Source organism: Pieris rapae, chromosome 12, assembly GCF_905147795.1.
Source record: "Pieris rapae chromosome 12, ilPieRapa1.1, whole genome shotgun sequence".
Lineage (NCBI taxonomy): Eukaryota > Metazoa > Arthropoda > Insecta > Lepidoptera > Pieridae > Pieris > Pieris rapae.
The window spans coordinates 9,492,933-9,509,303 of NC_059520.1; the positions used below are offsets into that span (position 1 = coordinate 9,492,933).

Consider the following 16,371-nt stretch of genomic DNA (forward strand, 5'->3'; position numbering starts at 1 on the left):
CGATTTCTCTAATAAGTTCCACTAATTAGATTTCGTGTCATTTAGTATAAAATGGTATCAAGATAGAATAGGTTACTTATTATTAAAGAGGGCTTCACCGTTCGAGTGAATGTTAAATACATAGAAAGTCCATTGATGCACAGCTGGCGATCGAACCTACGATCCCAGAGATGAGATGATTGAAGCCACTAGGCCAACATTGTGTGAATACTATTTACCCAAATAATTCATCAAAGAAACCGACACAATATCCAATGCCCCATTTTATACCCACCCAAAAATAATGCCCCTTTTGACAACGAAACAACCCAAATGTTTGTAAAAACAATTGATTATCGGCGAGCGATTTCAATAGTGTTCATGAATAATTCATTCAACGCAACATGACACCCGCTTGAATTTATTTTTATTTCTGTACGGATTTATCTAACGCCGCTCCTATATTGTAGGTTATGTACATAGAGATGGCCAGATATAAGATTTATCTTCAACACACACATATACATTATTTACAATATTCTTAACCTACATTAAATATATATTTTTTTATAAATAACACTTCATAAATAGAAAATTATTCCAAATTCAAAATGGATACTAAATCCGATGAATGGCTCGCGAGTGTAATTGTGTAGACAAGTGAATAAAAACACATAGTAAAAATGAAATTGGTCACGTGATAAATTGCGAGCCAATGTCTTTTGTAACTTTTATTTAAAGAGCATGTCGCCATCAGGTACCTATAATATATTATTCTGTTTAATTTATTCTATTATTAATGGATTCCTGTACAAGCTCAATCCAGCAAGTATTACCTATTTTTTATAATAGGATTAGGATTAGGATCTTAGGATTTTGATGTACTTCATCTAATTTTATGATAAATCTTAGCATAAAAATGCTGGCATGATTGACTATTTTAAAAAATAAATTATTATTAAACAATTACTAGCAGCAGGCTAACAATGTTGAGGCCATTTCAATTTTGTGTTATTGGTACGTATTCCAATTTTGTGACAGCTGTACAGATGTAAGCAATTGTGAAGCCACTTAGTTCTGCAGGCGGTGAGAGGTAAATTATGTGCTACGAGTATGATCATGTCTATTTCCTTTTGCGTAAAATTAACGAGCGTATAAAACTATTCTAATTCGTTTTTAATGTTTATCTATATATAGTCATGGTAAATTATAGAAAAACATATGCAGTACCACTGGTTAGATTACAAAGAAAACCCAGTCAAATCAAAACTGGAGTTGATAATTATAAAATTCGAATTTGTAATATTTTGCATCTGCTAATATGAAGATATTCAGCCTTCAATGCTTAACACTCTGAGTTTGTCTACTGCAAGTGTTAAATGTACATAGACAGTAGAAATCAGTGGTGGTTGGGGTTCAGTCCTACGGCCTCAAGTATAAGAGCCTCATGCTCAAACCACTACGCCAACAGCCTGCATCAGACTATGTATAAAATAATCAGGAGCCAAGCTCGAGTTTAAAGTCAGATTCCTGTAGCTGTTTTGTGATATGAGCAGTATTGGCCTAGTGGCTTCAGCGTGCGACTCTCATACCTGAGGTCGAAGATTCGATTCCGGGCTGTGCACCAATGGACTTTCTTTCTAAGTGCGCATTTAACATTTGCTCGAACGGTGAAGGAAAACATCGTGAGGAAACCGACATGTCTTAGACTCAAAAAAAAGGCGACGACGTGTGTCAATCACTGGAGGCTGATTAGATTCGATTTTAAAATGATCATGAAACAGATTCAGAAATCTGACGCCAAGACCTAAATAGGTTGTAGCCACTGATTTTTTTGTGATGATTTATATAGCTTTACAAACAAATAGGTTCGCTTATTGCACCTGAGACACACCATAGAATTTGTGGTTTGATGCGTGTCAGTCTCCGATAACTTCAAATTTTCTAACCGCATCACAGGCTAGGAAAACGTATCGTAATTATCTTGAAGCTTCATTTAATAAAACACATTCAGTCCAGACATAATATGTCATGTCGCATATAAAAGGATTGTCTATTTATAAAATCAAATGCTCCCTCACGACACATTAACCCTCGCTTTGATGTTCATTACTAGTGCACTTAAATAAACTTAATGAACAGCAGTTCATCTATAATGTTAGGAAATGTTTTGTTGTTAATAAATGTAACAGGATATGTATATAATTTATTATATACGTGATCATTTTATTAAAAAATATCAACCTATCTCGGTGATACGCGACCCCTTTTTTGGTTGGAATGCAACTGCAACCAAATAATTCACACTTAATTAGTACTATTCAATTGTCTTTAAGATATTAATTAGCGTTTGTGGGAAGCAGGCCAAACACTAAAATGACGATAGTAGATCCTGCCAGGAAGCTCCTATTTGCAACATTTCTAGCATCACAACAAATCTAGAAATGCCGTTGACCGCTATGTATATCGCGGATCGAAAATTTCTACGGCAGCACTGTCCCCGATATAAAAAGGCGAATCGGCGCAGTAATACAATGCGCAGAGGCGAGAAGAACTTGGAGAAACTAATCGTGGTTGGTAACACAGACCACAGAAGAGATATGGACCGATTAAGTCAAAGACTTATTAATTTTAAAACTGTATAGGTAAGATCACTGCAAAGGACCGGTGGAAAAAAATAGTCCACTCCAGATCTTCCTAGCTGACCACGACGCTCAGATAAAGAGGAAGAAAGTACTAAGCTTTAACCTCAGAGTAAGTCATATATTTTGGACATCAAAATAAAAATGTAATTAAATGATTTAGGCATTTTGTGTATAGGTATAAACGTCAGTAAAAGCAATTAATGATTCTATATTTAAATTTAATGCCAGTTCTTAAATAAAGGGCGTAATATATTATACGAGAAGAACTGGCACTCTCGGTCACCCTCTTAATTCGCCAATGCTAAATATAAATTACAATAAACTCATCAATAAAAATTTTATATAATCAAACTTTTGTCAGTATGTCATGTGATCTCTGACACGTATTTTATCCATTACACAATAATATATTCGTTTGTATAAATATAATAGCTTTTAGAACTAATACGGCACGGTATAATGTCATTGACATTTCGTGGAAATTTTGCGACTCACAACTAGTATGTGAATTGATGGAATCTAAGTCGCAAATAAATTGTTTCTACATAATTCTTTTAATATATTCAAAAAGAGAACTTTTATTTCAAACATTTAAGATACCGTCCTTAACAATTGTATTAGTTTCAAATATATTCTCCTCCCGTTGTCGTTAGCCTCCTGCCCGTTTGCCCCCTGTTCTATAAAAAAAATTCAAAATACTCGCGCATCAGCTTATTCAGCTGCTAGCTTGTTTAAATACATAATAATAATAACAATAATACAGTCCTTAACAATTTAATTTGAAAGTTTCAAATATATTTAATTGAAGAAGTTAGATATTCCGTAACACGTAAAGATATATAACAAAATATATATGTACTTTTACCTATGTGGCTCTAATCTGTCCCTTTTAATCATAGTGGAAAAACAATTTGACAGAATCAGACAATAGTGTAATTACAGTGATTTCATTTTTACGATTCATTAAGCATTAATTTAAAACACCATTACAATCCTAGAATCTAGTTTACAAAATAAATTCTTTAAAATGAGTCCCCGTGAACAGAATATAGAACCTTCTTGTATATTTCAATGGTACTCTGTCCAAAATTCGTCATATGTGTTGCCCATCTAATAAGCGACATTTATAGTCAATAAATCTTGTTGCTTCATTAGCTTGTGTGGGCACCTTTATGGTTTACCTACATTTGTTCCCAATCGCTTTCACAAAGACTCCATTCATATCCGTATCTTGAATATTTTATACGGTTTGAGTTTTTAATGAATTTTAGAATTTAATTTGAAAGATAATACAGATTATTATGGAACACATATAAAATTTAAAAAAAATTAATAGTATACAAAATACTTGGCGATTAAAAAGAGTGCCTGAGAGCTTATTGCCAGTTCTTCTCTTCTGCTTCTTTCTTCTACGCCCTCGATTTGAGAACTGGCAATAAATGTAAAATTAGAAGCATATAATGTGATTTTTTTGACGTTCATAAGTGTACCTATGTGAAAAAATGGTTTTTGACTTTGACTGAAATACTTTTAAAATCATACTCTCGGGGCGTAACTCATACGATTTAGGAAATCGCCACGCTTATAAAACTAAGAAAGCCTGTCAGCAATATCTACAGCCTTGGCGTACACCACTTACAAGAGCATATTTATCTGATGAAATCGCAAATTACATTCTTACATCACAAATGTAAATAAGGACAATAATATAGGAAAATATGTAATAGAAAGGATACATACGTGTCAAAATTATATAAAAAGGCGGACACTGTATTAGATATTATTATCTTTATAGTAGTCCTAGAATATAAAAAAAAATACTCCTTAAATATCAAAGCGTCCTTAGTATAAATCAAATTAGATTTTTTCGCGGCCGATAATGACAAATTCCACTCTTTCACAAATTAATGATACCCTCAATTTAAAATCGACAAAAACGCCATATATATCTTTACCCCTTCAATTTTAAAACAATAGCGAAACCAAATGCTTTTTATTCTGTTAAATGTAAGTGGTGGCCACGAAAATTATATCACTGCAGGGTTATTAATAAATTTCTATAGCTTCTTCTTTATCTTCCTGTAAATCTGTACTGTAAAAACATTTGTACACATAGTATTCCAAACTTTCGTATTAACTGATCTGAAATTATCGTAATTTATCTGCACTTTTTCTCCTTTTTTAAGTATTGACTTTATTTGTTTACGATTGCTTATATTTTAATTGCTTTGTTCTGTTCTATTAGATTTGCCTAAATATCTATGTCTTATGAATTTGTATTTCTTGCTTACCTTATCTAATTTAATTTCTTTGTTTTTCTCACAGTGGTTGCCGAAAGAGATCACTTGAAACCGTAAGGCCACCATGTCAATTATTTATGTCAAATGTATTATATATCTGTTTGCAACAAAGTATTAAAAAATAAATGAAGCACGGTAAACATATACAATAAATATTATACACACCCGAAAACTACTATGACTTGACTTGACTTAATGTCTTATAAACTTTTGATGAGGCGGAGTACGACAGATAGATGTTACATCGCGTTCCGTTTCAGCCTCCTATTCCACCTTCTTCTTCTAACGGCTGTCATTGCGTCATCTACAGCTGAACGACGCTTTGGACTGCCGCGCTTAAGTTCTAATCATGCGCCTTTATGAGGATATAATGAGAATCTCATCGGAGTGTAAGGCCTATCCATTTCCACTTCATCTACCAACTAATCGGGGTTTCTCGGCAGCACTCTAAATGTTGTGCTATCTTTAAAACTACCATGAGATTTCCTTAATATGAAACCAATGGTGTGACACACAAATTACACTAATTTATTAACGATGTGTTTTCTTCGATTTGTCGTGACACACGCACAATGTTACACGCTCCCGCTTCAGCAAATCGAATTCACCGCTCATTTCGTATCTCCAAAACGTGGAATGTAGGCTGTATAGCATAATGAGCCTCCAAATTTATTATACACCCGAAATCTTTCTGGGAAACTACTGAATAATCCGCCGACGGTATGCAGGTTCGGTTCCCGTGTGATGCACAGTTATGTTTGCTATTCTTACGTAAGAGACGAACAAAAACCACTTTGTATTGGTAACGGGAGTGATTTTATTTTTGTATTCACAGAAATCCGAATTAAAACATCATTTAGATTTTTAATGTTTGTTTACGGATGTTTGGGCTCAATCGAATCCGACTTTGGTCTTATTTTAATGTGTGTTAGATAAGAGGTATATGCGAAGTAGCGGTTGAACGAAATTGATGAATGGAATTTGAATAATTTTGGTATATTAGAAACTACATATACGTTATCAATAAATTCAGTATTGTGATTTTCTTTTTAAATAAGGGTTTAATATTGATCTCTAATTTTTTGATCTTTAATTAATTCACTGATCGGTGTAGATTGTGTGTGTGTGCGGCTCTCATTCTTGAGGTCTTGGGTTTATCCAGTTGTACACTGTAACTTTCTTTCCATGTGCCCATTTTTTTTTATTTCTGCGCTCGAACGTAAAAAGAGAAGGAAAGAAGGAAGGAAAACATCGTGAGAAATCCGGCTTGCTTTAATCTCAACGTCAAAGGTGTGTCAGTCACAGCTGTCTGATCACCTACTGAAATCTGGGGATTTTTTTTTAATAATGACAAATTTTATTTCTTTTGTTCTCCGTTTCTGGAGGTTGGCCATCTCTCGAAGCGTGTCCTGTCGTGCAACTCTTCCGCAGTCGCTGATCGTTCCGCCCTTATGTTACGAAGTCATTCTCACTTCTAGCAACACGCCCATTATAAGTAATGGCGAAACACGTGGACCAGGTACGTAACTTTACGTTGTTTGATGATCTGCACATGTTTTGACGACATTCCAACTTAATAAAGATCTAGCCTATACATATCAGATCTAGTCCAAGCATTTTGTTTGTGAATCAGTATTACCCCTCCCCTGGCATACTGTAACACACATCAATAGGTACAAAAAAAATATGTTTTCCTCATTTCGTTAAAAAGAAAGTCACTGAGCTGTTGTTTACAGCACTGCGCACGCGCAGGCGACCTTGGCGGCTTCGCGGAAAACCACGCCCACCGGGCGGGACACGTAAACATTCACGCTACGTAGTCATTGAACGTAGTACGTAAATATTAACGTTACACTTTTCACAAAATCTCCGCCCAATGCTATGGCATTCAAATGTAAATTGCAAGTGCTAATGGGATAAACGCGATTGTTTTTTTTCTTTAAGTAATTTGTTGAAATATTTTTTTTTTACACAGACAGACATAACAGACATAACATTTTTATATAATGTGTGTGTGCTGTGGCTTGCTTAAATAAATCCCTATTAAACTGTGTTAAACAGTCGCTTAAATTAACCTATATCATACTGTCTAGGGAAGGACGCAAGAAGGGAATGGTCAAGTAGTATCACGCTTTACTTTGCTATTTTATAAGGAGCGTCGAACCAAATCGTGCAGTATAGCACCTGGAGATGCAATAAAATAAGCCAAGTGTGAAACAATTATATCATGTTGGCTTATCCCGAGTTGGGACTCTAGAACGTCAAATGATTATGCTGTCAAAAAAGTCTACTAATAAATCTCTTCTCTGATATTATAGAATAATGTTCTATCATTTTGAATTTTTGTTTTTTAACGATTTTTAATAATTAACTAGAAATTAATAATTTTTCACTACCTACGGTATTTTTAAATTTCCTAATGTCCGTCATTCTACGTAATTGTTACGAATTTAAAATGTATTTGATATATATTTCTTGTAACGAAATATCTGAAGGTATATTGATTATATTATAAATGTACCTCGGTTTTTATTGAAACAAGTAATTAAAAACTATAAAAACATTAAAACTTTTATGATAACTATATATATATAGTATGTAGTAGACTTTCCACTGACACCATATCGGTCGGTATCTACACGAATGAAAGCGCACGGAATTGTTGGTAAATAAATAAAATTGTATATATTGTTTTCAACGTTTTTATTACCAGCATCATAATAATATTTTTTAATTGTTGTTTTCAGATAAATGACATCATGCATAATATTTGGCGAGTAGTATCGTCTATGGAAGTTGTCTATGGCCAAATATGTAAAGGCCGATTACCTACGTTATAATTTGTGGTAATTGCGCAAAATTCGCAAATGGAGAAGAACATTTTAATTGCTGGCCAAAGTAAGTAACACCACTATTAAGGCGAATATTCTTCTTTATTCATTTCATTTGTGATTGTAATTATCGGACAATTTGTACCAGTATTTTTTTTTTCGTTTTAGGAGTAATGACTTCTTATGGGAGGGTAAACAGCTTCCTTACGTAACGCGTTACGACACCAGTTCCAGCTTCCATATGTTGCAGCGCACCACCGCTATGTAGAACCAGCTGCCGACGTATTGCCAAGGATCATAGGATATCAAAAAATGATATCGCTACTCTCTAGCGAAGAGAATTTCGTGAACACGACCTTCACATGCCCTAATGCCAGGGCACCTAGTTGTTGCGCCAGCGGAGGCAATGTATTGGATTGGATATTTGCTTTTAACTGAGTTTCGTTGTTATTTTAACTGGATACGGTATTTTGTGATCGCTATTATTCGTTAATGTCGCTGGTGTTAAATAATTTGTATACATAACAAGTGCAATTGAAGTAATGATTATATAAAGTTATGGTTACTTAGTTAAACTTCGCCTTAAATACCGAGTGGGTGGCACAAAACGACCATCAAATTTGTGCGATATCTCTAATTGTTGCAAACATAGATTGCTTTATTTTATTTAATTAAACGCAAATTGCATGGTATTTACATAAAACAATAAAACATTCAAGATATTGCAACATATAGATAAATTTTTATTGTGCTTTCTAAACATATCTATTAAAAAGTATAATCAAAACTATTTTACAGAATGTCGAAAATTTCCGACGAAAATATTTAAATTTGTATATATATTCATCATATTTAAATTGATTTTAGTATTTTTACCCAGGTCACTCACTGGCTCCATCAGCACCTGAATGTCGAGGCTGTTCATATTGGAGCTGGCGAAAGGATGGCCAAGTGCGTAGACGACAGAAATGGTTGCGTCGTCAAACGGACAATAAATAACAAATGACAAAGGAAAAGAGGTCAGAATTTCGAAGATAGACACTAATGTAGTAGTAATAGATAGTAATGATACTATAAATTTTACTATTCAACTTCGGTCTTAGTGAAAAGATTAAAAAGGACATTCAAACTTGTGAATTAGTTATCACGTAAGTCTTAAGTACTAAACAGTAAGTGGAAAAAAATAGTACACAAGAACAAAGTGTCTTCCCCTTAAAAGAGTAGTGAGTGAGATTTTATTTAAATAAATAAATCATTCCTAAAACCAACAAAATCAACAACAAACAACAAAAATCAATCATCTGCCTTGAGTACGTATTAACCAGAACTACAAATCTCTTGGCCTCGGCACGTGGCAGAAATGAGAGACTAACGCCCAGACATTATCTCTTTCACCTCTTTGATTGATCGTAATCCATAAATATTTAGTGCAGAGAGTGTAAAATCTTTAAAGTTTTTAATGAAAACGCTTTCTACAAATTTCGCCTCGACTATATCTAATACTTATCTTAAATAACCAAAGTGTTTTAGATAATAACTATTTAGTATATAGTCCTATTAAATATAATATAAATCTATTAGTTACCTGTGGGTGAGGATGCGAGCGGTGTAGGCGCGGCGCGTCGCGAGGTTCGTGCGCGCGCGCACCGCTCATGCTACGCGACGCATGCCCGAGCCGCGATTACGCGCTGAAATTTTATTTCCTCTTTACTATAATAATTAGTATTTTTTAATACAGAACTGGATATATGTTTAGTCACAATCCTGCCTGATGTTAAGTGATATATACTTTTATATACATGATGGCAAAAAAGTCGTGGATCAAACGCAACTAGGAGATAGATGAGATCAGCTGAAAAAAATTAATCTCCGGGAGGTCATTAACCTCAACCCCTACAGAGTTACAATTTATTTTGTGTTTTATAAATTGACTTTTATTACAATTTTTTTTTTAATTGTAAAAATTTACACCTGTATCTTTTTTTATAGTACCCACTAGATTGGTACTGATTATACCTTGCCATAGACATGCTATTTGTTTATGGGTTTTACGGAACAAAAATTTCTCAAATCATTTGTTTACTTCGGACCCCACTGTGAAAAAAAAATACTTTACCGAAAAGTGATCCTGTATAACAAGCTTTGGCGCATTTAATAGAGATTCTGAAATGTCATACATGGCCTTTCTGCTTTTCTACCCGGATCTAAAAGGATGTACTGATCTTTATACGTTTCATACGTCACAATTACAAATTATGATATTGTATTAACATGAAAAACACAGTTCAGTTCGTGATTACAGAAGCATAAAACCACGACCTTTTCCATCACAAAAATTTACAATAAATAAATATTTAACTTTATATATGACAAAAGAGTTGTGACAAGATTCATATATCACAAGTTAAGCCACTTTAGTTCTGTGTTGTGGGTAACTAGAAGACAAGTATTCCGTGGTACACGGTACATGCTTAAAACAGTTTTAAAAATGTGAGCCGTAACGGGACGCCTGGCAGATGTGAAACATCGAAATTATTTTGTAAAAGTAATATGCAGAAAAGAACAGACTGTGATAGGAACCAGGTGAAATAAAGAAAGAAGAAAGAAAGAAAGAACTTTATTAGACACAAAATACATGAATGTTTCTATAAAGTAGAGTGCACTGGCCCCCACACTAGGATTCCCTGTGTTGTGGGCAGCCAGTCTCTTCCTTTTACATCTAAACGTTATTTAAATAATTAATTTTACTTAACAAATTTATATCTATACTATTTTTGTACTATAAGAATGTTTTCTGTATAGGACAGCTTAACAAGATATTGTTTGAGTCTGTGTCTTGTTTGATGTGTATATCATATAGCGTGGCGACGCGTCGCCACGGCATGCGTCGCCACGCCAGAAATCGGTTTTACGTGCGGCTATAGATGTTTCACATCAAAAAGTAGAATACAAAAATAAAAAAATTTAGTGTTAAAAATTAAGAATGTGTAAACAAGTGAATGTTAATGGGTGTGTATGCGCATCTGAGTGTAGCTGAGAGTTGTTATGATCGTGCAGTGGGCAGTTTTTGGGACATCAGAGTAATTCCAAGATTATAGATAGTATAATTACTATGTGTATTGCGAGTATGTATAGGGTAGGGTAGGGGTTGTTTGACTATCTCAGAATCCATTGATTTGGAAATTTCATTATAAAGCAAGGGACTTAAATGCAATGGAGCGTTGGCCAAACACAGTTCTTCGTTTTGGCGTTAGGAATACAAAACGTCTGTTCCGAAGTTAGAAAGTTTGGTCCCTGTGGCAGATTACCCCATTAAGATTACGGATTACCGGTAATATCTACCAAGCGCCAACTCAAATATTTTAATAGCGCCTGTGGACTTGAACCCCACGACGCAAGAATCTACTCCAAAGCAAACAAAATCATAGAAGGAAAGACTCAAAACTCAAAAGCCGTTTATTATTTTCCGCTCAAATTAATTAAAGATGCGTAACTTATTCTCGAGCGAGTATTTTAACATATAATTTAAATATAGCTACTTTCCGATATGACTTCGTTGATCGAAATTTACATATATATGTTGTATAGATAAAGGCAATTAAATGTCACATATCACTTTCACGTTAACCAACGCATATGCCAACTTTCACACAACGATAGCCACTCAGTATGGCATAAAAAATAATGTATAAATAATTCACAAAATCATTAGACACAGAGCAGAGGTTAATTTCAAATTATATGTGAGAAATGGGTATTATTGAAATGTCTAGTTTTCACATTGGTTTTGAAAGCACACAACTCTACCCACAATAGCACTTGTATCATTATTTTCGTAGGGGGTAAATTAGCGTATGGGAAGCCCAAAAAGGGTAGTCATCGCAGCCCATGGACACAGAGTGGATGCATTGCAATTGCATTCTAAACACTTGGAGGCTGTCTCTCAAGGAAGACTTTACGGGGAGTCGATTGCACATTTCGCTAGTTCGCATAAGAAAGTGTCTTGTCAAGTAAAAGTGGAAGACCAGCCATCAATGATGCTGATAAAAGTTTGAATTAATATGGCTGTGTGGTGTTAAAATGATGCAGGGATAAACCCAAGGACTGTCGAAAACTCCCCATAGTACAGTTTGTAGAATAGATCAGATCTATTCTACAAACAGATCAGTTGTATTGTGGAGGTTACGCCGACGAATTTATTAACCTTTAGAATTGATTAAGAACAAACATTTTTTTATGAACATTTATTTATGTCATATGTCGTGTGCGAGAATTTGATTACAGTATATTGAGGTTCTATTTCACAATGTCCGGATAAGTTCCAAATAAGCTATTTATTATTTATTGGAAGGATAAACAAATTTGTTGCGTTTCACGACTCTCAGAGGGCGCTATTCGACATGAAACGCGAAGTTCCTTATTCGGAACTTTTATTTTCCGAATAATTTATGTGTTGCATAGCTAATTGGTACCTTATCCATACATACAGACTAAGTATATCATATTGCCATTATATATTGATATAAATACATCTAAACTAAAAGACATTCCAAGTGTTACCCATAACGTAGCCAGCATCATGTGTTAGGTGTAACACCGAAATAAGCAATTTAGCTGTAACACAGTATGTATTTGAAAGTTTCCCATCGAAGCTCACACGAGCATCGTTGACACCAACGCAACTAACAGGTCAAATTATTTACAAGAGTTTTATTAATACAAACAATTAAATTATTGACAGCTACACAAGTTACCATAACATGAATAACTTTAATAACGAGGTGTTTGGAATATTAATATTCAATATTTATTAATTAGTGATACTTTATAAACGTAGGATTAAATTGTAGGCAATTTTTTACTGTTTAACATACGCGAGCTTCTGAAATTATAAAATAAATCAGTGGCGCTACCGTTTTAGGTCTAGGCATCAGATTTCTATAACTGTTTCATAATCAGTCTCATAGGGAAATAGGTGTTTCTCTTGTGCCAGAAACATGCCGTCGACTTCCTTGGGTCTGAGGCAACTCGTTTCCTCACGATGTTTTCACCGAATGAATATTAAGTGTGCTCGTAAAGTTAAAGCTTTTTGGTGCGCAACGGGGACCGAACCTGAAGCCACTAGGCCAATACTACTTCTGGAATGATTAATATCATAACAGACTAATACAACAACAAAAGACAACTAGTTAATACTAGTTTAAATTCCATAAATAAATACGTGTTTTAATGCATTAGATTGTGTATTTAATTGTAATTGTCTCAGGGTTCACAGCTCTTCCATAATATATATAACAAAGTTAAAAAATCCCTTTTGATTATTATTACTTTCTGTGTGTGTGTTTCGTAAGTAATAAATGATGTCCGTCTGTAACTAGTCTGTTTGGGCTCCACGTGAAATAATAGGAGCGCTGATGGCATCTGTCCCTACCAATCCCTAATTTACGCGATATTATCTTCTGGAAATAAACTATATATAAAAAGAAACAAGACGGGACTAAGAGGCCAAGTGTTCTACAACCTGATTTCTTTGTACCTAGGGGATACATAAGTGCGATAGCAAAGGCCTAGATTGTCTGCGATACCATGCGATTGAATGCGATGTCGTAAACAAAGACGTTCACAGTAGCGTTATTGTATCTTATGCATTTAATATTATGTATTTTATTTTTTCGACATTATCGTACAGTATTTTTTGTTAATAAAAAAAATAAATATGTATCTTTTCTAGTAATTGCTTTAGCAAATTCGAGATCTCCGGACGCATTGGACCATTGTTAAATGAACCCTGCCGGGCCGTTAATTAATTAAAACTGTACAGCATTTTACATGATGCAGGGGTCTTGTAAAAATGGATTGGTTTGCTGCAACTGTGCTTGTATATCGGTCAAGGTTAAGTATTCTCATAAAATATACTAAAGTATTGATTTAAATATTATATATGTATAAATATTAATATTTGAAATTTATATCATTATACACTATGTAATAGACACAACATATCCTTAGAAAGACATTTTTATGCTAAAGGCCGGCAACGCACTAGCGATCCCTCTGGCATTGATTGTGTATAGGCAGCGATTTCGATAAACAAGTTTGCTATTTTCTATACAATTAAAAAAATACGTAATCTTTGAAAATATGTTAAAAATAATTTATAATATAAATAAAACTTGTCAAAAAATTGACATGCGCACTAGATACATAAGTAAATAAAATAATATGATTAATAATTAATATAATCTTGTGTTAAGCGTGCAAAACGTTCTAACATCAAAGGTACTTTCGCATGTTTGACCTAATTATTGGAAGTAAACTCCAGAAAAATGTTGCATTGCACCAAACATCGATTTGTCTCATAATTAAATGAAAACATTTATTCAGCTAATCAAGGTGAACGATTAATTAGGTTTCTGAGTTATACTTTAAACAGAAAATACTCACACAAAACACACAATGTTGTCACAAACAAAAATAACACACGACACCGCAGTACACTGCACTATATGCACTTTTTTTACTAAATTCCATCCGGACCTGCAGTTTCAGGCTCCATTTGACAGTTGTCATGTGCTGCCAATCGGCCGTTTTCGTAAAGCTTCGGGAGCTTCCGTTTCCACTCGCGAATGTATTGATTGCAGAGTTCGGCGCCGGGACGCCGGTCGCCCGTGGCGCCCCCTAGCGGTGTTAATGAGAGTCTACAGTGTCTATTATTTAGCCATGTCTTCGCAAAATTAATGGACGTTTTATTGATTTATAGCGAGGAACTTAATGATTGATTAGAGTTTTTCCTTTTCGTACTTTTTATGTTCTTGCGTTCCGTTTCAGAGATAATTTTTACGAATTATCTTGATGCATATGAATCAGCTCTGCTGGATGAAGATAATACCGTTACGAAGAATTTTCAATATTAAGCAATAAAATCGATCAGTAATGCTACAACATTTTGAGGTCTGCGCCTCAGGATTTTGTAGAGTTTCTTTATTCAGTCTAAAAGGCAAGGCGATCCTCCTACGCCAGACACACGCCAACTTTTTTGGGTCTGAAGAAGGCCGGCTTCCTCACGATGTTTTCATTCACCGTTCCAATGAATCATTTGTACCTACGACCTCAGTCAGGTTTGAGAGTCACACCCTCAAACTACTAGACCCACAATACTCTAATTAATATAATACAATAGAGGGGTTTATATTTATAACAAATGTAATGAAAAGGGTTATTGCATTTTTTTTTATTTAACAGGAGCCTAATCAGATGTTGAGTACTGTCCAAGGACACTCATTGCCAGAAGGCTCCCGAATCGTTGCCGGATTATTAAGAATACTCTCTTTTGTTGAAGGACCCTAAGCCCAATTTCGGAAAAAGTTAAGTGCATAATGTTAAATAGTAAATCGCGTCAAAAAGTCAAATACTGAGGGCAAGGGTTATTACTGTTATGGTGTTAATGAAGTATTTCCGAACCATTACTTTCGAAAGACCATCAAGAAAAGAGCGTACCAATTCTTAGAAGGCCAGCAACGCGCTCGCGAGCCCTCTTGCATTGAGAGTGTCCATGGGCGGCGGTATCACGAAACATCAGGTGAGGTTCCTGCCCGTTTTCCCCCTGTTCTATGAAGAACATAACTTACGGCTATACCATAAAGAACGGTGGCTGTCGATACATAACTTTAACAAAATAATAAGTCCCAAGAATATACCTCGTTTCCATATTATATGCTTACCAAGAAGAAAGGCACACAAGTGCCAATCGTAAGGATATAAAGAAATTATATTAGTTTGGGACCAATTACAGGGGTTTTTGATCCCAAATTGACTAAACTTATTAAACTAAAATGTTGTATTTTAAACGAAACTGTTATAGTAAAATATTTCCGATATTCGAATTTGTTGATAATTGGCCTCAGATTTCTGAATCTGTTTCATGAAATTTTTTTAAATATACACAATAGGCAAGTAGGTGATCAGCCTCTAGTGCCTGACACACGTCGACTTTCTGGGTCTAAGACACGATACGATGTTTTCCTTCATCATTCGAGCAAATGTTAAATGTGCACATAGAAAGAAAGTCCATTGGTGCACAGCCGGGGATCGAACCTACGGTATGAGAGTCGCACACTGGAGCCACTAGGCCAACAGTGCTCATGCATTTATATTTGTTAAGTAACACTAACTAGCTTATTTAACGCATTCTTTTCGTTAAGTTGTAGAATCACATTTATATTATTTTGTATGTATGTTGCTAGATTTAATTATTCAATGCCCATAAATAAATTTATAATAATATAGAACATCTCGATTTTTTACAGTCATCTGTGTTAATCATTCGACGCAAAATTAAATTTTACTAGCCTTACAAATATGTATGAGGCCCTTTTACAATAGTTAGCCTAGCAAGTTGGCTATGTAAACAAATATCACAGATTAAATACGCGTAAATAAACTGTAATTAGAAAAGGCATGATACTATCTGTGGCGTTATTGATGAGTGGCTACGTCACTACGCCAGGGTAGATAGAGTGCACTTGTTTTTCACTGTCTGCGCGGCTAATTGTGCCATTTTTCATTCGGACGAAGGGTCCGACGAGGGCTGAAGTCCGTCTACCTAGTAGGATACTT

The 16,371-nt window shown here is 34.7% G+C and overlaps 1 protein-coding gene across 12 annotated transcripts in view; it reads right to left on the minus strand.

The window, feature by feature from the left end:
• Positions 1-14,310, minus strand: part of LOC110997819 (voltage-dependent L-type calcium channel subunit beta-2) — a 121,867-nt gene extending 107,557 nt beyond the window's left edge. For all 12 annotated transcript variants that reach the window (XM_045630354.1, XM_045630353.1, XM_045630355.1 and 9 more), the window contains exons 1-2: positions 14,200-14,310; positions 9,341-9,443 (exon numbers count right to left, since the gene is read on the minus strand). In XM_045630354.1, coding sequence (XP_045486310.1) covers positions 9,341-9,409 — 69 coding nt within the window. In that variant the 5' untranslated portion in view covers positions 9,410-9,443; positions 14,200-14,310. The remainder of the gene's footprint in view (positions 1-9,340; positions 9,444-14,199) is intronic.
• Positions 14,311-16,371: the final 2,061 nt, after the last annotated feature.